This window comes from Dipodomys merriami, unplaced genomic scaffold (genome assembly GCF_024711535.1).
Source record: "Dipodomys merriami isolate MVZ:Mamm:240054 unplaced genomic scaffold, mDipMer1.0.p SCAF_1, whole genome shotgun sequence".
NCBI lineage: Eukaryota > Metazoa > Chordata > Mammalia > Rodentia > Heteromyidae > Dipodomys > Dipodomys merriami.
Genome location: NW_027202270.1, coordinates 83,800,501 through 83,813,877, shown reverse-complemented (window position 1 = coordinate 83,813,877; position 13,377 = coordinate 83,800,501). Strand labels below are relative to the sequence as shown.

General features: G+C 40.5%; 1 protein-coding gene across 3 annotated transcripts in view; it reads left to right on the top strand.

The window, feature by feature from the left end:
* Positions 1–460: 460 nt before the first annotated feature.
* Positions 461–13,377, top strand: part of Ccdc93 (coiled-coil domain containing 93) — a 78,210-nt gene continuing 65,293 nt past the window's right edge. Inside the window, exons 1-3 of one of the 3 annotated variants that reach the window (XM_070024454.1) lie at positions 461–641; positions 5,546–5,659; positions 7,051–7,145. In XM_070024454.1, the coding sequence (XP_069880555.1) occupies positions 600–641; positions 5,546–5,659; positions 7,051–7,145 (251 nt within the window). In that variant the 5' untranslated portion in view covers positions 461–599. The remainder of the gene's footprint in view (positions 642–5,545; positions 5,660–7,050; positions 7,146–13,377) is intronic. The other 2 variants (XM_070024444.1, XM_070024434.1) reach the window with 2 other exon arrangements.

Below are 13,377 nucleotides of genomic sequence, written 5' to 3'. Positions count from 1 at the left end.
CGACGCGACGCAGGCAGCAGCCATGAGCAATCCCTCCCTGCGTCCAAACATCCAGAAACGTGCACAGGTGAGCGGGAAAGCGGGCTGGATGTGGACTCTCCGGGCCACCCGCGCTCCCCCCGACTCGGGTGTAGGGGGCTCCCAAAGTTCGGCTGGTGGACAAAACCAGAATCGCTAGGGAGATCCGCTGCCACGAGGAAGCTTAGAAAGGAGGTGGAATGCAAATTGTCCTTAACATGCGGGGGGGGGGGTAGAAACAAACAAACAAGCAAACAAGCACGGTGCACTGGCGAACTGGGGGGCGGAGGAGTGCAGACACCCAGCGCAAAGCTCCGGGGCCAGGCAGAGCAGGTACAGCGCGTCCTGGCCCCGCCCATCCTGGCGGGCTGGAGTCGCACAGGCGCAGTGGGGCCGCGCTCTCGCTCCACTGCGCATGCTCCGCCGGGCCGCGGTTCCCGGCCGGCAGCAGCGGCGGCGGCGGCAGTGGCAGAGGAAGTTTCCGCTTTGCGCCCCACCCCGGTAGCCGCTTGGCGGCCGGGACGGCTTCCTCCAGGCGCTTGGCGGGGTTCTCTGACGACCTTTGTCACCCCAGTCGGATCATGGTGTTGCCCAAGGGGTCGGGGGGCCAGGGTCTCCCGGAGGTAAGGACCTCTCTCCCTGACACGCCGGGGCTTCTGAGGAGAGGGCCGGGCCTGGGGGCTGCGGGCGCCGAGGGGCCTGCGGGGCCTTGGGCTCACCCCCCACCCCGCTCTCAGGTGTGGTACCGCGAGGGAGCCCCCCCCCCGTCCCACCGGGGAGGGGCAGCGCGTCCCCTTGCGTGGCCGGGGCAGCGGCGGGGTGGGCAAACTTGTAGGGATCCGGGTTGTTTCGGGGTTCGGGGGGCTTTCCAGACGCGCCGCCGGGGTACCAGGGCTGTCCTGGGCTGCGCCCCTCTTTCTCCCCCGGGCTCTGCGGGGTCCGTTCTAGGGGCCGACGCTCCCGAGCGCAGCAGTCACGGGACGCGCGCCGGGTCTGTCCGGGTCTGACGGTGTGCAGAGGGCGGTGACCTTGGGAGCCTACCTCCTCCGGCCCCCCCACCCCGTCCCCACCCCTCCGGCCCCACGGGGTCTCGGGGACCAGCTCCACCCTTCGTGCCTTCCCGAGGCTTCGCAGCTCTGCTAGCATTTGACCCACTCAGGCTGGAGCAGGAAGTTTGAGAGCCGAGCGTGCACCGGGGAGGTGTCGGTGTGGGGGAACCGCGCTCTCTGGGTTGCTGAGTGGCCACGGACTGAGCCCCGGGGCAGAAACATTGCTGCCCCCCCCCACTCCCCGAAAGAAGTGGCTTTCTAAGGATAGTTGGAATGAAGTAGTGTCTCCATCCCCGAGGGACAGGATCAAGCCTCAGTGATTTTATTTTTATTTTTATTTTATTGTGAACATACTGTACAGAGGGGTTACAATTACATGGGCAAGATAATGAGTACATTTCTTATCAAGCATTGCAGCCTGCTCCTTTGTCTACCCTTCACATCCTGTCCCAGCCTCCCCCCTCCCACCCCCAAGCCTCAGTGATTTTTACATGTCCCACGTTGGCTGGGAATAAAAAGAAATGGCATTTTTCGTGGGCTGCAATCATCATTCGTAGAGGTAGTTGGCCTCAGTCTTCCCTTCCTGTTCGTTTGCTCAGAAGCTAGTGGAGTGTACAATTCCGAATCGAAATGGGAAACGCCTTTCCTAAACTGAGGTTGTGATGCAAGCATCGGACCAGGGACTGATTCCTTGACTTGGACCCGTGTCATGCCTGCCTGTGAATGGCCTTGCTTAAATGCTCAGCTCTTTCATCTTCCTAATTTTCAGAATCACTGTGCTTTATGCCTAGGGGTGGAAGGACTATGGGGTCATCAGTGTGGACCAGTGAGGAAACAAGTTTATTTTGTTGTTGTAAGAACACTTGGTAAGTGAGTTGTCAGAACTCCAGCATTAGGTGAAACCTTACATGCACATTCCTTTTCATTTCACCTGGGATAGTGAAGGGTAAGATCTGCCCTGTAATACTTGAAGGTTTGTCACTCTTTCATTCTAGCCTTTCTTTCAAGTTTTACTTGAGCTTTTGCTTTTAGATTCTTTTCTAGTCTTCTAATTTCTTCCTCAGTTTCTCCAAGCCAATGAGGGATTTTCTAAGATAATAAGCAATTTGGTCAGAGGCTGGGGCAGATTTGTCATTGACTTCCAAAAGCTTTAGATAGTTCTTGGCCATCAGTAGAAAGTCATGCTGAATATGATCAAATTACTATCAAAGACTAGTCTACCATTAGGCTCTCACTAGTCCAGTTAATTCAATAAACTCAGCTTTTGAAACTCCTTTTGTATGACTGTGAAAGAAAGATAGCTAGGCTTGGCCTTCCTTCTAGTTTATATGAATTACCGGGCAGTGCAATTGAAAATTTGAAACAAGTTTAAGAGCTCACAGACATTCATCTTTATCAGAGTTTTAGTTTTAATAACTGGATGTATTAACCACTTTGGTAGCTTTTTATACCTTCAAGAAAAGATGTTCTTTATATTTCCCCTGTAGTAGTGGCTTTTTTCCTTTGGTTCAGTGTTAATATGCAAAATGAACTTTCATGAACATTTGCATTCATTGTCTTGTGCCAGTTAATTCACAGCATATATTGCAAAAGTACAGTATTCCATTCTGGGGGTGCATAGACAAGAAACGTCCTATAGTAGGTGGCCTGTTGGTGTTCTTTAGATACAAGTTAGGCAGCATTATCCTCCTGTAATGTATTTTTCCTCTTGTTGGAAATGTGTTCATGACAAAAAAAAAATCACCAACAAAATGAAGGATTCTTATTTTATGTCCCGAGTTCTAAGAAAATGTCATCTTTTTTTTTCTACTGTGCCATCATAGAGTACAACTGTTCTTTCTTCAGTCTTTTCCTTGACTATTTATGCTGTAGATGTTTCTCAACTATCCAAAATATTTTGCTGAAAAAAGATGATGTGAATAATTAATATTGCTGTTTACTAGAAACTAGTCTGTAAGTAATGGTCCACTAGGGATTAATAAAAGTTAATCTTTAGGATTTTTGATGAGCTGGATCATTTGAGAGAGGAGTAAATGGAGAAAATGAGCTGAGGCCAAATGCTGTCCCTCCCCTGCCACACTTCTACCCTATCTCAAGGAATTGTTACTCCATCTCTAATAATTGCATGTTTAACTTTATGTTAATAGTACATCCTCTTTTTACTGACAATTTACACTTCAAAATAAAATTTACTTTGTATTATCAGTGTCATGACAATGGAAATGTTTTGCTACTACATAACTAGTTTAGGTCCTGAATTTAATGTAATGATTAAGCATTTAATTCTGTAACATGTGTGTTCTTTGAGCTAAACGTTTGGTAAAGAGGAGTAAACACACATGTGATACATAGGTCCTCTCCTGAACCAACTAACAGTTCAATGGGAAAGACTGGTATGTTCCCAACACTGGCCAAGCCACAAAGAAGAGACTAACACTTGTGTATGAAGGGCTTAAAATAGAAATGCAGAAATGACTGTTCTGGGCTAGATTTGTAAGAAATAGTCATTATTGAATTAGAATTTGAAGGTGATTCTTGCTTGGTTTGAGAATACAGAGGGAAAGGGATGGTGTGACCAGAGAAAAAATGAGGAAGTTTTGTCAGAGTTGACTGAAGCTGCTTTCAGATTATCCTTGGTGGGTGGGAGATAAAGGATGAAGCTAAAAAGGTAAGTTTCAGCCAAAGATCTGAATACCAAACTAAGAGATGTAGAGTTTATTTTATAGATAGATTTTAATGCATTGTGATGGGCTGCGGTATGAGCTAATGAGGGATAATGGGGAAGCTCTAGGAAGGACTGAATGAGATAAATTAGCAGTGAGATTGGGAAGCAATTGGAATAATCATTGCATGAAGCAAGAATAAAAGGGGCAGATAAATGTAATATGCACAGTAAAGGAAGGTTTTCATTGGCATTGTTGCATGAAAGAATAGTCAAAGATGAGTTTGAGAATCTTTGAGCTAAGGTGCATTGGTGTTTTATAGAAAGGTAGCTTTTGATTTTCTATAATAATGGAAGAAAGGAAAGGCAGTTAAAGATGCCTCTCAATAGATGAATGGATCAAGAAAATTTGGTATATATATATATATATGTATGTATGTATGTATACACACACACACACACACACACACACAGTGGAGTTCTATGTCTCCATCAGAAAGAAGGACATTGCCCCATTTGTTAGGAAATAGAAACACTTGGAAAAAAAATTACATTAAATGAAGTAAGCCAGACCCAAAGAAACATAGGTCCCATGGTTTCCCTTATTTGCAATAACTAGTCTAAGTCTAGGATAAGCAGAAAAGGTCAAAAGCTATGTACATATGACCATATAAGATGATGTTAAGTGAAATGAACCCCAAAATAGGGACACAACTGTTTTTTTCTTTCTTGCTATTGTTTTTAACTAAAGTATTTAAAATGTACTGTTATTTTTTCATTTCTTTTGTATGTTCTTCCCCCATAGTATAACCCCTGTTTTCACTGGATTTGATTCCAGTGAGGGGAGGTAAAGGGAAATAATAAAATGCTGAAATAAGGTTACAGGTTGACCCATTGTAACAATGAGATGTGCAAGACACTATGTTGAAAACGAACTTTACAAATTGGGGTGGGAGGAGGAGTTGGGGAGGTGGGGAGGGAAGGGATGGCAGGGGATAAACAAAGGAGGCGGTAACAATGCTTGATAAGAAATGTACTCATTACCTTACTCATATTACTGTAACCCCTCTGTACACTATTTATACAATAAAAAATAGAAAGTAAAAATACTAGATGCAAAAGTACTAGAATATTTAGACAAATTTACATAGTAGTGGAGGAAGAATATAAATTTAAAGCTTTAAACCAGATTCCATTTACATATAGTAGGTGACATTTTTAAGGCAATCATATTATGTGGCAGTAATTACCCTTTAATATATCGGGGGTGAAATCCTTGTTTTTACTTCTCTTGTTAATGACTTCCAGACTTGGATTAGTATAAAGTTTTTTAAATACCTTTTTCCTATTTATAAGGAGATTATAATTTAGTTGAGAAACCTATCAAGAAAACTTTTAAAGTCAGGTGTGGTGGCATACACTTCAGCAGGCTAAGGCAGGAGGATCCTGAATTCTAGGCAAGTCTGGGAAACAACATAACCCTATCTTTAAAAAAAAAAAAAGGCAAACAAAGTAAACTGTGTCAGAGACAGAGGTAATGTCCACCAGTCTCTCAATCCCCTGGATTCCTGTAGCCTATTATGAACAATTTGCTTCCACTTGTGAAGATTAGAAGTTTATTGAGGGCTGGGAGCCCATTCTTTAGGACAGAGTCCACATGCTTCTGTGTGATGCTTGTCAAATTTACAATGAATCTGGTGCAGTGATTCAACCAATTTCACCTGCTCTTTTGAATGACATTGTGGCATCAGGGATATACATGGTGTCCTCTTATTGAAAGGTAGATTTTACTATCTTACATTTGTTCTTTTTCTAGGTGGAAACAAGAGAAGATGAAGAACAAAATGTCAAGCTGACTGAAATTCTGGAACTCCTGGTTGCCGCTGGGTATTTCAGAGCAAGAATAAAAGGCTTATCACCTTTTGACAAAGTAAGAGGAAACCTTTCTAACCATTACTCTATATCTTATCAGGATGACCATGACAGACAGAGGAAGAGATTGTGCTTTTACTTTCTCCATTTCCATGTCTCCATTTTTCCTAATACATATTCATTATGGCTGTATTAAAATTTCCTTAATCAAAGAAGATATAATTCAGTAGATAAAGGTAAAGTCAACTTCTGTGCACAGACTTTTAGAAAATCCAAGCAAGCAAAAGAACAGTTTTCTCCATTTAATGAAGTTGCAGTTTTGGTGGAGATTATAAAGTTTATGTCTGAAAATAATCTTAGTTAATAATTAGTTATACAAAGTCAGCATGCTCCTGAACAATTGACAGATACTCTGTAGAGGGAATATGCTCTGGGTTTCAGGGAGGGAGAAGTCACTACTGCTTTCAATTGAGCAGTACCATGAACAGTTATTTTGCACAGGACATAGTAATAGATGTTGAGCACAGAGCTGAAACAATAAGTGCTCTCAAAGAGAAGCACTTTTGTAAAAACAGAAGACAGATAAGTAAACCAACATACGTAGAATAAATGGACTGATGCAGGAAATGCTTCAGTGGACAGTGCTAAGTCATCTAGGACCAATGACAGGACAGAGCAGGAAATCTTCAGGAAACAAGGGCTTAATGCTTCTGGGGTAACAGTCCTGGTTTGGGCATATCAGAGTCATCCTGAGTTGTTTTGTAACACACATGTCCAAGTCTCACCCACTGAACTTTTATTCCATCTGGGTTGGGACCTGGAATTTTAATAGGTATATCCTTTGAGTCTAAACTGTAGCCAGAATGAGATTCAGTTGGTTTTTCAAATATCATGCTACATCTGAAAAGGATTTTATTTCCAAGTGAGATTTCAGTCTAAGCCTTATTTTCATCTGAGAAAACTCATAAAAGCAAAGGTAGATAAGACTATTAAGATTTGTAGAAAATAAACAAAATGAGCCAGAAAATATCAGCCTTTTGATGCTCATGTACTTGGTCTGCAAAATACAAATTTCCTTGGATCTGGCAAGTTGGAAACCAAATTAAGAAATCTTTCAGCTGAGAATTAATGTCCGTCCCCTTCACTATGAAGAGAATCTTTGTGCAATATGCCCATTTAATAGTGGAGTCAACTTTTCAGTCACATTGGCAGCCTTTTGAGTTCTTAGTAGCCACACATGGCCAGAAGCTGATATATAGGACAACATAGGTACAGAACATTTTCACCATTGCAGAGTTTTACTTACAAATCATAGGAAAGGAGAACACACTTTTTCTCTAAAGATGTCTAATATTATATGTTCATTGAATCTTCATAAACTGTAGTTTATCTACCTTCTGCTTTCTTTCCTTTAGAAAGCAAAACAAATATTTGCTTTGTTTCTTACAGGTAGTAGGAGGAATGACTTGGTGTATCACCACTTGCAGCTTTGATGTAGATGTTGACTTGCTCTTTCAGGAAAACTCTACAATAGGTCAAAAAATGTAAGTTATTAGAGCTCGCCTCTTTGAGGAAAACTCTACAATAGGTCAAAAAATGTAAGTTATTAGAGCTTGCCATGGAAGAGCCTAAACAGAGGGAGAAGGGACTTTTTTTGGAGAGGTAGTTGTTATGTGTTTCTATTTATATTTTTTTAAATTTTCATGTTATACTGTCTGTGTATATTTATTTTATTTATTTTTGTGCATTTTTATACATATCCCAGACAGGCATTCTTGTTACCTCACCCTCTCAAATGCTAGGCTTATAGGTATATATCACCCTGTTCAGCTGTATTTATTTTATTTATTTATTTTGTGGTACTGGGGTTTAATTTCAGGGCCTTGCACTGTTTGTTGTTAACATAAATTCTTACATTTTTACATGTAGATCCTCTCCAATACTTATAGCCCCAGTTTAGTTATTCTTGACCATGTGGCATATCTATTTTGTTTTGCTACCCACCCCATATACCCATTTTGTGTACTATTATTCATTTGCTTAAGTAATGCAGATTAAGGAAGATATGATTGTATAAGAAAGTAGTCCTCTGTGTTCCAAAGCCATATGTGACTTTATAAACCAAATTACCTATGCTGTTAGTATCCTTTTGATCAACCTTGTTTCTTCTGTTCTGTGTTTCTATTCTTTTACTTTAATTTTTCTGGGTCCATTTTAAAATTTAGTTTCCTTTAGACGCTTGTGTAGTTAGTTCTTACACTTTTTTGAATGTGCTAATCTCTGTCTTTTAATTGATACACTTAGATTACTTGTATTTAAGGCATTTTGGATATGGCTATGTTTAAATTTATCTTTACATATAGAAAATGCTAATACTTGGGCTGGGAAGGTGGCTCAGTAGTAGAGCACTTGCCTTGCATGCCTGAGGCCCTGGGTTCGATTCCTCAGCACCACATAAACAAAAAGAAAAAAGCCAGGAGTGGCGCTGTGGCTCAAGTGGTAGAGCGCTAGCCTTGAGCTGAAGAGCTGAAGGACAGTGCCCAGGCCCAGAGTTCAGGCCCCACAACTGGACCCAAAAAAGAAAAAAAAAAAAAGAAAATGCTAATACTGAAAGTAAAGCACCTCGAAGGAGAATAGTATCTTGTATCCAGTTTGACATAAACTCACTTCACATACAAGTGAAGATTTCTGCTGGGCGCCGGTGGCTCACGCCTGTATCCTAGCTACTCAGGAGGCTGAGATCTGAGGATCACGGTTCAAAGCCAGCCCGGGCAGGAAAGACTGTGAGACTCCTATCTCTAATAAACCACCAGAAAACCGGAAGTGGCGCTGTAGCTCAAGTGGTAGAGTGCTTGCCTTGAGCTGAAGAGCTGAAGGACAGCGTCCAGGCCCAGAGTTCAAGCCCCACGACTGACAAAAAAAAAAAAAAAATGAAGATTTCTAGAAAGTTGTTTTTGAAGTTTTTTTGTTTGCAATTTTTAAAAAATTTTAAAGAATTTTTTCACTAAAACTGAAGTCATGGTGAAAAATTGTTTCTAGCCTAATTTTAGATAATATATTTTATATATAAATAAAGTGGAATTTATATTTGAGAATTTTCATCACTTATAATTTCTGGAACACATAAAATTGATTATATCTTCCTGTGCAGGAATATTGCTGAAACATTTGGTCATATTCCCAGGCTAGGCTTCACAATCCCACAAATGACTGGTCAACAATCTTTAGTCTGTCCTGAAAGACAGAGGAAGACTTGAACAGTCATTTGTGGGACTGTAGCCTAGGATTATGAACTAATGTTTCATGAATGCTCCTGGTATGTGAAAGTAAAAGCAACGTTTTGTGATCCAGACATTGTGAATGAGGAAAAACTTCAAATAAAATGTACAGTTTTCTATTTGCTGAGATGTTTCACAGTCTAGTAAGATTTTAGACAAGCAGTGTTCTTGTCTGTGAAAACAATGTGTTACATAGCTAAAATATTGTTATGAAAAACTTCAAAATGATGATCCATAGTAGAAATTCTTCATTGTCTTCAAATCAAAAGACTTCCTTCTAGAGGCATTTCTGTGTGTCTCTTCCAGTTCTTAGTTCATTAGTAGTAGTAGGAAATACACTGGATTCATTCTTGGTATCTTCAGAATGGTTCTTTGTGGTGCTTGGAGCATCTTCTATTGGGTATTGATTATATTCACATCAGTTTTTTAGTCCATTTTCTCCATCATTAACATTCTTTTAGTTGTTGTGGTTGTAATTTTGTTTCTGTTTCCCCTTCAGTTTCTACTGAGGTTTATCTGCTTAGCTTCTCGATAGAAAAACTGGTTTTTGTGTCTCCTGTTGTTTTTCCTTGTCTGTGTTGACAGGAAAGCCCTTACAGGGACCATTGTTGACAATAGTGGTTTTGTCGTCTGCCTTTTATTTGGTTGTATCTCAGCTATATGTGTCTAGTTCACTTAATTTTATAAAATGGTTCTCTGTTGAAGTTTTTGCTTAGGTACATTCCATTCCTTAGCAGGTGTATCATAGTCAGTTTTTTCATGCTATGCCTCATGTATGTCTGTGTCTGGTATTCCCATTACTTAAAAAGTGATAGGGGGTTTTGGCAACTGTTGTCTTTATCTGTAATCTTTTATAGATTTTTAAGTGTTGGTCTTTAAAGTCTGTATTTGTCGTATTTGTCTCTACATAACTATATGTTTTGTCCTTTTTGTGGGGGGCTGGTCCGAAATTTTTCCATATGGCTTATTACTTGTGACTGAATGTTCCAGAAAGTATGTATTATAGCTCTGCTCTTTTTTTTTCTTTTTTTTTTTTTTTGCCAGTCCTGGGGCTTGAACTCATGGCCTGGGCACTGTCCTTGAGCTTCTTTTGCTGCAGTCTAGCACTCTACCACTTGAACACCACTTCTGGCCTTTTCTGTTGATGTGGTACTGAGGAATCAAACCCAGGGGTTCTTGCATGCTAGGCAAGCACTTTACCAATAAGCCACATTCCCAGCCCTGTTATAGTTCTTAACAAACTGTGTTTCTTTGTATCTGCTTCCTGTTTTGTTGTAGCTGTTATTGAAGTTGAATTTCCTTTTCTAGTGTACATACATCTTCCTTGGTGCCTCTTTAAGGTTTGGTGAATGTATGACTTCTGAGGCATCAAGAATACACACATTCATTTGGATTCTGAGGACTCTGACACATTCAGATTTAGTTAGTTCTTGTAGGTTTTCCGCAAGAATGCATGCAGTTAATATTGATGGCTATAATTTTAAGATCACACTCAGCATCCTTCTGCCTTTAGCTTCTTCTGGATTAAACATGAGAGGCAGAAGTTTAACTTGGCCAAGTCACAGTGTTTGAAGCACATATTTTGTTATTTAGTCATCCTTGAGTGGTTTAGGTTCTGTGGTTTTCATATTATCCTTGGCAAAAAGTCTATTGGTTTGGCCCTGGTGACTTACAATACTGTATTTATTTTCACTGATGATAGAGGGTCCCTTCGCCCTAGTAGGTAGGACTTGAGTGGGTTTGCCTGCTACTTTTGTAGGGGTAACAGTTTGATCCATTATCTTAGTTTTGGTAGCCTCGTCTTTGGTTATTTGTTTTGTTTTGTTTTGGGGGGATCCGGTCATGGGGCCTGAACTCTGGGCTTGGGCGCTATCCCTCAGCTCTTCAGCTCAAGGCTAGCGCTCTACCACTTGAGCCACAGCTCCATTTCCGGCTTTTTTTTCTTTTTGCTTATGTAGTACTGAGGAATCGAACCCAGGGACTCATGCATGCAAGGCAAGCGCTCTACCACTGAGCCACCTTCCCAGCTCCGTCTTTGGTTGTTTAATGAGTTTCAGCAGCCTGGATGTCTACAGCTGTAGCCACAGCTGATTGGGGGCTCTCAGTTTCTTGCATGCTCTTGTTGAACAAGATGGTCCCATCTTGCTTTAAACCTACTTTGGCAGCCTGGGTTCTAGTAGCTTCTCCCTTTGCTTTTTGGAGGTTTGAAGTTTTGTGCACACTCCTGGTGGGAGAAGTAGCCTTGTCCCATTCCAGCCCCTTGGCTGCATCCCTAGTAGCCAGGTAGGTGTTCAGTGACTTTGTCCTCATCTCTGCTGAGATCAGATCAAACGATATTCTCTTAGTGATCTTTTAGAAGGACCTGCCTAATTTAAAGTCATCTTTTCATCAACTCCATTTTCATCCTCCAAATTCTTCAGATTCTGTCCTGGGTCAATTGAGGGATGTCTTCTGCACTGCAGTGCAAGGTTCAGCTCTGTACCGTGTACTAAAGGAGGTGAGGCAAATGAGGAGCTGTAGTGGAGATGGTGGTACAAGCACACAGGTTTTCTAGGAATAGTTGCCAAAGAAATCTTGCTTATATGCCTACCATGTTCTAAGCACTGAACGGTAAAAATTTCCTATTTTCTATAGTTAATGTTTTAGTACATATCTATCCAAAGTATCTAAAAAGGCTCTGAGGATCAATATTTAGATATGTGTTTGTGTCATGTTTCTGCCAACCTGATATAAATACTTTAAGGAAAGATTCACAGTTTCTATCCATGACCATAGAGAGTATATGACAGAATAGCAGATCATACCATAGCAGCCAGGAAGCGGAGAGACAAAACGCTTGTGGTCATGGCAAATATTTCTTAATCTTGGCACTAGCAAGTGTTAGGCTCTGAGATCAAACCCTATCACTGTCCAAAAAATACATATGCTATACATTTTATTATAACATATTTTTATATCATAATATTCAAGACCTATATACTATGTGATTTTAGAGAAAGAATATTATTTAGCACAGTCATATGTTTTCATTAGTGCTAACCATAAGTAACAGAGCCCTGTATCTCTAATATCTGCCATTTTGGGGTGTGGCATCTCACTAAGCTGCCCATAGTTAACCTTCCTGGAAGGCACTGCACAGTCCTGGTATGTGGCCCTGATCTCTTCCATTGTGCCAAATCCAGAGGTTGATTTTTTTACATCTTTCTTTTTTATTATAGAGACATTATATCCATGAAGTTAAATAAAATTCATATTCTATCAAGGGAAACAAAGTATAATGCTTAAGATTTCTTGCCTGTACTACACTGGAAAGATCCATCTTCAGCTGTTTAAGTTTTGAGATTCTTCACAGTGGTCTTTTCTACACTGATATGTCTGTGTTTCATAAAAGTCTAGTAAAAATAGGAAATGAGCTCACCTAAACTCCTCACTGCATCTACTTCATCTTAGAAGATGAGAGATAGATTCCCCAGTCTCAATAATTTCCTGTTGTTCCTGTGGTTGTTTGTACAGTTTTATTCTACTTAAGCTTCCCTTTCTTGATCCTTTAGCAAAAGTTAGTTCTGCTGGGTTCGAACTATTTAGAGAATATATTTTAGTAGCTTAATTTGGCCTTCTACCTACAACTTCCATCTGTGGAGAAATTCCTTTTAAAATGGTAAGGTTATACTATTTATAATACCAATGCACTTGTTTGTGCTTTCTCTCCAAGTAGGTTCTGGAAGTAAATCTATAATCACTCTTTACAGTAAGGACTATGAACTGTGATGGGATCAGAGAAAGGCAAATGAATGATGCTATTTGAAGAAGGAAATTTAAAATATCAATCAAAAAGGGTCTCTGTTCATTTTTTTTCACTCAGAAGGTGTTTATAAAGCCTTTCCTGTGGTCAGACATTCTTTGTGTACTTTGGATTCACTAATGAAAATGTCTTTTCCTTGAGGAGCTACAATTAGTAGTGGGGACAAACTAAAGACAAGAATTAAGAAGTATGTTTTATATAGAAGTAAGATAGATAATGGTAATGACTAAAAGAGGAAGATTACCAAAAAAAAAATTTAAGAAGAGTATTATGGGGAGAGACGTCAGATAGAAGAAAATTCATGTTTTAAGTAGGGTAGTCAGGGCAGGATGTTAAAGGAGCTGAGACTTCAGGGAAGATGGTCCCAAGCAAACGGAAGCCTATGTCTTAGCACTACACCATGTGCCATGATTGTATTATTTTTTTTTATTGTAAGAATACTGTACAGAGGAGTTACAATTACATGGGTAAGATAACAAGTACATTTCTTATCAAGCATTGTTGCCTCCTCATTGTTTCCCCTTCCCATCCCTTCCCATACTCCTCCCCTTACCCCACCCGATCCTCCCCCCCACCACCAAAGTTGTTAAGTTCCTTTTTTGACATAACGACTTATACATCTCATTGTTGCAATGGGTCCACCTGTATCCCTAGTTAAACGATTTGTTTTTTTCCCTTCCCCTCCACAAATTATAC